The following is a 9,335-nucleotide window of genomic DNA, read 5'->3' on the forward strand; positions in this document are numbered from 1 at the left end:
ACTTCAAGATGAATTCGTCTCGAAAAATTTCTCTAAAAATCTCCTTCGCCGAACTTTTAGAATTTCTAGGCCATCACCACCCATCTCTCATCAAAATCCGTTATTATTCCAGACAGCGCCTCCATCGTCTACGTCCGCCGATCCCCCATGCAAGGAGCCAATACAGGAGTGGCGATGCTCCGCCCAAAACCAGAAAATTGGCAACCAGACGTGATTGGAGCACCCCCAATGACCCCGATGTCAGCAATGACAAATGATGGATTTGAAGGTGAGTGCTTTTAGAAAGTGCGCTCTATTGATAACAAGAGAATTCGAACGAATGGCTTAGAATAGACAGAAAGAAAGGCACGGTTCATTTTTTAAATGGAAAATTATAATTGGCTGAAAAATCTCAAACAGCATGATGTCGGTTTGTCCAGATGTCCAGAGGCATGACTTTGTCCATTTTTTAATTGTTTCCTTTGTTTTTCCACTAACTCTAAACTAACCAACACCCTTTCCTATCTCCCGTAATCCACCCGTTCTAGCCCATGATTCTTGTTCCATGGCATCTGCCACGTCGGCACCTCAAGGATCTGGATCTGGATCCTCATCGATTTTGGTACATGAGAAAATGTCGGTAGCGTCGAAAGGTAAATTCTGGAGAGCACAGGGATTTTGGTCCCAGATTCTGATAAAATTACACCTGGGAGAGTTCAGAAAGATTCTGGAGGATTCTGGAGAAAAAATCATTTTTCACAAAAGGCCGATTTTCGAACATTTTAGAAGTTCCAGACTTCGAATTTTCTCAAATTCCGAATTTCAGAATTTTCTGAGATTCTCAGATTCTAGGCTTTTGAAACTTCGAAGTATGGATTCTGAGATTTTGAAAATCTAAACATTTGCGATTCTGAATTACTGGGAGTTTGAAAATCCAAATTTCCAAAAATTCGAAATTCTGAATTTCCGATTTTCCGAATTTTGGATTTCATTGGAATTTTTGGATTTTTGGGTTTTCCAAATGTAATTTAAAAATTTTAAAAATTCAATATTCTGAAATTTCTAAGATTTTGAGATGCTAAAACTTGGAAATGCTGCATTTTTTATTATTTTGAGTCTGGTTTCAAAAATCTGAGATATTGAATTTCTGCGATTCTGAAATTTTAAGATTTTAGAATATTTGAAATTTTCGATTCCCTGGTTTCTGAATTTCAAAGTTTCTGAAGTTCTCAATTTTCGAATTTTCCATGAAAATCAATTATCATGAAATCCGAAGATTGCTGATTTCCAGAACTTGAAACTTTTAGATTCCTGCGGATTTCGCAATTTCTGAATTATCTGGTTTTCAAAATTTTAGATTCTACAATTTTAGAATTTCGAAGATTTTGGTATTCTTCCTTCCCCGAGATTTTTCGATTTTCGAATTTTCTGAAACTTTCAAAATAGCGATTTCTAGAATCTGAGATTTCCAAGCTTCAAAAAAATTATTTCCAAACTTCAGTGTCTCGATTTAGTAAATTCGAGATTTTTTAGATTTGCATATTCTCGATTTTTAAGCTTTTAAAATCCTAATTTTTTTCAAAATTCGAAATCCTTTGATTCTCCTGCTCCCCCCTCTCCTCCACCCCTCCCCTCTCACTTCATCCCACCGTATCTCTTCTCTCTCCTACTACAGTAACCACTCGCACCGCTCCCGCCTCTCTGGCTGGCACAAACCCCGTGGCTCCTCAGCCCCCTCCCGTCACAACTGGATCCATTCTAACTGGGGTCGGTTCAATTCCATTCATTGGTTCATCACCAAACACTCATCCCACATTTTATGAGGGATCAGATGATGACGATCAGCAGCTGACGTATGATTCTGATGGTAAAGTTTTGGATTTTTTGGTTTTTGTGTGGGTTTTATTGGTGATGTGATTATTAATTTGGTTGTGGTGGACATCTGGACAGACAGACAGACAGACAAACATTTTTAAAATAGAAAGAGCTACAGACGTAAGAGACAATACATCAAAAGCCAGGTGTTTGAAGCGCCGGAGGAGCTCCAAGGATGAGCCACAAGGCGAAAGAAAAAAATTCCAAAATGGACATCCGGACAAACAGACAGAAACAAAGATTTTTCTAGGACCCAACACGCCCACACGTCCACAGCAACCGAAATCGATTGGCGAGCAGTTTGTGATACCGCCCGAGTTTTATAAGAATTCGTGTAAACTGTAAGTGTTGGTCTGAATTTCTGAACTTCTGTAATTCCGAGATTCTAAGATTCTAAGATTCTGAGATTCCGAGGTTTTGAAATTCTGAGATTCGGAGATTCTGAGATTTAGAGATTCTGAAATTTTGAGATTTTGTGATTCTAAGATTCTGAGGTTCCGAGGTTTTGAAATTCTGAGCTTCTAAGATTCTGAGATTTTAAGATTCTGAAGCCCTGAAATTTCGATATTCTGAAATGCTGAAATTTTCAGATTTTGAAATTCTGAGATTCTAAGATTCTGAGGTTCTAAGATTCTGAGATTTGGAGATTCAGAATTTCTTAGTTTCAGAGATTCTAAGATTCTGAGGTTCAGATATGCTGAAATTCTGAGATTCTAGGATTCTGAGATTCTAGGATTCTGAGATTCTGAGATTTTGAGATTCTGAGGTTTTGAGATATTCTGATTTCTGAATTGCTATATGAGATAATGATTCTGAATTCCGAATCCTAAACCCAGGACCTTGGATTCCGAAATCTCAATTCCTTTTTTTCAGCGACAACGCCTTCCGCTCCCTAGAATCCACGCCTGAAACCGAAGCAATTGCCGAGGAAATGAAGCAACAAAACGCGCAAAACGGACGTTCGTTTTTCGACGAATCGAGACGAAACAATGTTTTCGAGCGGATGCGTCCAGAAGAACGAATCGTCGCTCCATTGAAACCGCTGGAAAAGTGTAGTTCGATTCGAATGATGTTATATGATTTCGGTTTGATTAATGATCGAATTTATGGATCCGAAATTGTGGTGTTGGATAGCTCAATGAGGTGAGTAATTTGGCTAGAATTACCGTCAGCTTTGAGCTCATTTATCTCGGTTCTTTCGAAAGATATCAAAAATCTGTCAACTGATAAATTGCTTATCATAATATCACCAACATTTTATCAGTTTACAGATTTTTGATATCTCTCTTTGGAGCCGAGACAATTGATGTCGAAATTTAGTATAATGACCCAAACCGTCAACTTTGAGCTCAATTATCTCGCTTCCTGGTAAAGATATCAAAAATCTTCTAACTGATAAATTTTTTATCATAATATCACCAACACTTTATCAGTTGACGGATTTTTGATATCTCTCATAGGAGCCGAGATAATAGAGCTCAAAATGCACGAACGTTATGACCTTTTATTGGAGCAACTACGGTGGTTGAAAAATGGACTGAAAATCATCAGGAGTAGGTCAAAAATATAGCTTTAAACAAACATGAAAAAAACATGAAAATCGGTCCCAAAAGCCCCATTTTTCCAGCGACAAATTCTACCGGGACCTCCATGAGACCGTGGATTGTGCACCGGCTCGAACCCAACTCACCGCCCATATATTCTACGTAAAAGAGGGACAACGCAACGCGGTGGACATTCTGGAAAACGCGCTGAACGTTCAGAATTCGTGCTCGGATTTCTGTATGTTTTTGTCGAATTTGGGTGAAGGAATCGAGATTGGAGTACATGATACATGGACGGGACACTGGTCAACAGCGTATTCAACGAATCGAAGTGAGTGTGTGTGGACATCGGGATAAACAGATTTTCATCGAAAAGTTTTGATCTCTGTCTGTAAAAGTCTGCAAAAATTGAGAATTTCTAGTCAAAAATGAGTTTGGAGGATTCTGAAGGAACCTACTGGATTCTGAAGGGTTCTGAAAAATTCTGAAGGATTTTAACAGGTTCCAGAAGACTGTAAAAAAGTGAAGGATTCTAACATTTTTAAAAAATTCTGGAGGATCCTAGATGAGCTTTAAGGTTCCCAGAGGATTCAGAGAAATTCTGGGAGATTCTGGATGATTCTGTAACGCTCTGAAAGATTCTGGAGGATTCAAAAGAATTCTGAATGATTTTGGAGGATTCTGAAAGATTCTGAAGTATTCTGAAGAATGCTGGGAAATTCTGGAGGATTATAGAAGATTCTAGAAGATGCCAGAAGACTCTCCAATATTCTGAAGAATTCTGAAAGGTTCTGAAGGATTCTGGAAGATTCTGAAAACTCCTGTAGAATCATACAAATTTCTGAAAGACATTTTTTTTCGAAAATCAGCTCAGAACCCGTGCTTTTCTATCTCAAAATGATTGATTTTTCAAAAAAAAGTCCAAAATCGGTATTTTGTGGCTAAATAGACAATTTTAGACCTAAAACTTCATCGAAAAACCAAACCAAAAAATTCCCCAAATTTTTCATATATTTTTCGTACCAGAGCTCCAATCCGAATCAGAAGGCGTCGACCACTACATCGTCGATGGAATCCAACACGCGCTCTGGTGGTGTGATGAGCAAGGATCGAATTCGGAGCTGGCATTCTTAATGCCAACGGAACGAAGTGTTCGAATGTTCAAACAGAACATCACATCGCCCGCATCAAGCTCACGACGTGGTTCCAACAACAATCGATCGATAATTTCGTCGGCTTCAGATGAGAAATCATTTGATAGCATGAATGAAATAATGCTAACTGCCAGGCGACACGGTGAAAAGAGTCCGTCGAATTTGAGTGATCGAGATTTTCGACCGTACGCTGGTGGTGGGTCAAGTATGGGACATGGATCGGTCTCCAGACGGACTGGCGCGTTGAGAATTATGTTGGTTTGGCTGGAGAGGCCAGAGGATATGGCCAATTTTCCTGTTTGTGAGTTTTTGGAAATTTCGGGGAAAAATCAGAATTTCGAAATCACGGAGTTCAGAATCCCAGATTTTCAAAAATCTAGAATCTGAGAATGTTAGAATTTCAAATTTTCGATTAAAAGTTCAGAAGCTAACATTTGAAAATCATGAAATCTCGGAATTTGAGAATTTTAGTTGTCGAATTTCCAATTTTTGAATGTATGGATTCTTGCATTCTTGAATTCTCACATTTTTGAATTTCGGAATTTCTGAATTTTCGAATTTCGGATTTTTGAACTTCGTAATTTTATAAATTACACATTTCCAGAAATTTGAAATATTCGAGAATTCAGAATGTTAGATTTCCAATTCCAGATGTTCAAAATATCGGAATTCCAGACTTTGAATTTTCGAATTTCTATATTTCCGAATTTTTAAATTTTCTAAATTTCAGAATTCCGGAATTTCTAAAAATTAAAATTTTCCGAATTTTTGAATTACAGAATTTTTCAATTTCAACTTTTCTGAATTTCTGATGTTTCCAATTTTGTGAATTTTAAGAATTTCGGGATTTCAGATTTTATGAATTTCAGAATCTTTCAATCATCTTTGGGATTTTTGAATATTCGAATTTCAGAATTTTCGATATTTCAAATTTTTGAATTTTTGAATTTCTAGTTTTCAGAGTTACACAATTTTTGAACCTAAAATTCTGAAATTTCGGAATCCCCAAATTTTTGTAAAAATTTGAAAATTTTTTATATTCATATTCTTTTTTCTAGACGAACTCATTGGATCGTGCGACGACGGAACTGATTTGCTCAACGGATCACCAAAGATTCCAGAAGTGGGCGGAGCCACACTGAACTCTCAAATCGCTCATCACATCATTTTTATTCATCTAGTCGAGCCGGGAATAGTACAGATAAGGACACGTGGCACGATTAATAGGTAAGAAGAAAACTTCAATTTTTAATATCTCTGAACTTTCTGAAACATCTCCTAAAAAGTTTCAGATTCGGCGAAGCGGGACCACTCGTCGATGGAGTCGTTGTCTCCCTGACAAACCTTCCATCGTTCATTCGAAATACAATTTTGAATACATCGAGACGAGATGTGGCGGAAATTGAAAAGTGAGATTTTAATAAATTGGAGAGAAAGATCTGAATAATTCGGAAATAATCTCCGCCCACTTTGACGGGAAATTAGGATTCTAATGATTTGAAGAGAGAAAATAAATCTGAAAATTTGGCCGAAAATTCTGGAATTTCGAAGTGTTTTTAAGATAAGCTCCGCCCACTTTACAGAAAATTTTGGAAAAGAAACTTTTTCTTCAGAAAGTTTTGAAAAAGTTCACAGAACATGCCTGAATTGATTTGCAGAATTTAAAAAAAAACTGGGCGGAGCTTGAACAAATGAAAAAAATGGCCACGCCCATTTTTGGATTTTTACATTTTTTAATTTAATTTAATTTATTGACCAGGTAATGAAACAATAGAGGGCAGGACATGAAAGACTCAGAAAAAATACCCCTCACGAGGCCGATCTGAGTAGGGGAAATCAGATTTTTCAAATTGGGATGTCCTAAAAATGATTCCAGATATTTTTTGATTTGTCTGAAATTTTCCAGAAAATTGATTTTTCTGAAAAGTTGTCAAATACAAAAATGAAGCTCTATTCTTGTTTAGTATACTCTGAAATTTTCAGACAAATTAAAAATATCTGAAATAGCTTGTTTCAAAATTGACTATTTTCCACTGAAAATGCCTAAACTTCACCCAACTTGAACAATAAAGGGGCGGAGCCTAATCTGAGATTTTTCGATTTTTAAAAGTATTTCTTTTCAGCTACACCTTCCCACATACTCGCCGAAAACAGTCGATCGTCGAATTCGCCAAAAAATACGCGGGAAAAACGAGTTACGAGGAGTTTTTAGTGAATGTGATACAGAATTAATTAGTCGTTTTTATTTTGGAATTTATATATATATATTGCTTGCTGCTGATTTCTCTCCCCCTGTGATACTATATCTTTATTGTTTTCTTTTTTTGAATTATTTTGAAAAATTATACATATCCGAGGTTTCTTTTTTTTGCTGTTTTCCCCCCTCCACCCATTTATCTCCACTACGGCTTTTTTTTGGGTTCTCTCCTTTTTTCATTGTTTTATGCGATTTTTTGTTGATATAATAAATGGATTTAATTTTTTATTCTGGAAAAAAACTCGGAATTTGCAACTTTACAAGAATTTAAGAGATGTTTAAAAAACGCTGATATTCACATTTTTTCCAAAATTTAAAAATTCTTTTTTTGTGTGAATTCTGAATTTACGGAATGTTTTTTAGTGTTTTTTTTACGGAATGTTCATTTACGGAATGTTCGGAAGGCCCTTCTATTAGAGGGGCCCTTCTATTTTCCGGCCATTTTTTTCAATCGAAAAAACTCGGCGAATTCTAATTCAAACATCATGAAAATTTAACAGTTTCACTAAAATAGAGCTAATTTTTGAGAAAGAACTGTTTTTTCGACAGATCTCTGTGAAGTTGTGACATCTCCAAAATATATTTTTTGCGGAGGGCCCTTCTAATACAGGTTTTACGGTATTCGTAAAAATTAAATCCATTTATTATATCAACAAAAAATCGCATAAAACAATGAAAAAAGGAGAGAACCCAAAAAAAAGCCGTAGTGGAGATAAATGGGTGGAGGGGGGAAAACAGCAAAAAAAAGAAACCTCGGATATGTATAATTTTTCAAAATAATTCAAAAAAAGAAAACAATAAAGATATAGTATCACAGGGGGAGAGAAATCAGCAGCAAGCAATATATATATATAAATTCCAAAATAAAAACGACTAATTAATTCTGTATCACATTCACTAAAAACTCCTCGTAACTCGTTTTTCCCGCGTATTTTTTGGCGAATTCGACGATCGACTGTTTTCGGCGAGTATGTGGGAAGGTGTAGCTGAAAAGAAATACTTTTAAAAATCGAAAAATCTCAGATTAGGCTCCGCCCCTTTATTGTTCAAGTTGGGTGAAGTTAGGCATTTTCAGTGGAAAATAGTCAATTTTGAAACAAGCTATTTCAGATATTTTTAATTTGTCTGAAAATTTCAGAGTATACTAAACAAGAATAGAGCTTCATTTTTGTATTTGACAACTTTTTAGAAAAATCAATTTTCTGGAAAATTTCAGACAAATCAAAAAAAAATCTGGAATCATTTTTAGGACATCCCAATTTGAAAAATCTGATTTTCAATGTAAAAATCCAAAAATGGGCGTGGCCATTTTTTTCATTTGTTCAAGCTCCGCCCAGTTTTTCTTTAAAATTCGGCAAACCAATTCAGGCTCCGCCCACTTTCAAGGCTTGGGGATTCCATTTTAAAACCCTAGCCGACTTGATAAAAGTGGGCGTGGCCTGATTTTCTGGTTTTCTAGGCTCCGCCCACTTTTGTATGGTGAATTTGAAGCTCCGCCCATGAAAGTTGGGAATAACAAATTAATGCTCCGCCCACTCTCAATCATCTATATTTCGTTAAATTTTATAAAAGTAGGCGTGGCCTAATTTTCTGGTTTCCCAGGCTCCGCTCATTTGTTTCTGTTTTAAGGTTCCGCTAAATTTGAAGCTCCGCCCCTCGAAAGTTAAGGAAAACAAATTTAGGCTCCGCCCATGTTCTGTGAACTTTTTTAAAACTTTCTGAAGAAAAAGTTTCTTTTCCAAAATTTTCTGTAAAGTGGGCGGAGCTTATCTTAAAAACACTTCGAAATTCCAGAATTTTCGGCCAAATTTTCAGATTTATTTTCTCTCTTCAAATCATTAGAATCCTAATTTCCCGTCAAAGTGGGCGGAGATTATTTCCGAATTATTCAGATTTTTCTCTCCAATTTATTAAAATCTCACTTTTCAATTTCCGCCACATCTCGTCTCGATGTATTCAAAATTGTATTTCGAATGAACGATGGAAGGTTTGTCAGGGAGACAACGACTCCATCGACGAGTGGTCCCGCTTCGCCGAATCTGAAACTTTTTAGGATATGTTTCAGAAAGTTCAGAGATATTAAAAATTGAAGTTTTCTTCTTACCTATTAATCGTGCCACGTGTCCTTATCTGTACTATTCCCGGCTCGACTAGATGAACGAAAGTCTCCAAATGACAATATCAGTTGTAAATGGTCCCTTTCCGGTCAGTACTGAGAAGCATACGGTCCCTTTTCAATTCAACGGTCTTCAGAATCACACTTGAAAAATCGGCTCCCAGACATTTCGTAGCCGGACATTTCGCAGCCAGACATTTCGCAGCCAGACATTTCGCAGCCAGACATTTCGCAGCCAGACATTTCGCAGCCAGACATTTCGTAGCCGGACATTTCGCAGCCAGACATTTCGCAGCCGGACATTTCGCAGCCAGACATTTCGCAGCCAGACATTTCGCAGCCAGACATTTCGCAGCCTCTGATAACGTCAGAAAATCAGAATTCCAAGTTCTTCGATTTTGAAAAAAGTA

At 36.7% G+C, this 9,335-nt stretch overlaps 1 protein-coding gene across 1 annotated transcript in view; it reads left to right on the forward strand.

The window, feature by feature from the left end:
• Window positions 1–6,784, forward strand: part of CBG11128 — a gene marked incomplete at both ends in the record, with an annotated part of 19,450 nt that extends 12,666 nt beyond the window's left edge. The window contains 9 exons of the mRNA XM_045242017.1: window positions 113–268; window positions 1,655–1,719; window positions 2,035–2,195; window positions 2,728–2,997; window positions 3,482–3,729; window positions 4,425–4,757; window positions 5,611–5,779; window positions 5,845–5,961; window positions 6,676–6,784. Of these exons, the coding sequence (XP_045094460.1) occupies window positions 113–268; window positions 1,655–1,719; window positions 2,035–2,195; window positions 2,728–2,997; window positions 3,482–3,729; window positions 4,425–4,757; window positions 5,611–5,779; window positions 5,845–5,961; window positions 6,676–6,784 (1,628 nt within the window). The remainder of the gene's footprint in view (window positions 1–112; window positions 269–1,654; window positions 1,720–2,034; window positions 2,196–2,727; window positions 2,998–3,481; window positions 3,730–4,424; window positions 4,758–5,610; window positions 5,780–5,844; window positions 5,962–6,675) is intronic.
• Window positions 6,785–9,335: the final 2,551 nt, after the last annotated feature.

Source organism: Caenorhabditis briggsae (assembly GCF_000004555.2).
Source record: "Caenorhabditis briggsae complete genome, chrII, whole genome shotgun sequence".
Lineage (NCBI taxonomy): Eukaryota > Metazoa > Nematoda > Chromadorea > Rhabditida > Rhabditidae > Caenorhabditis > Caenorhabditis briggsae.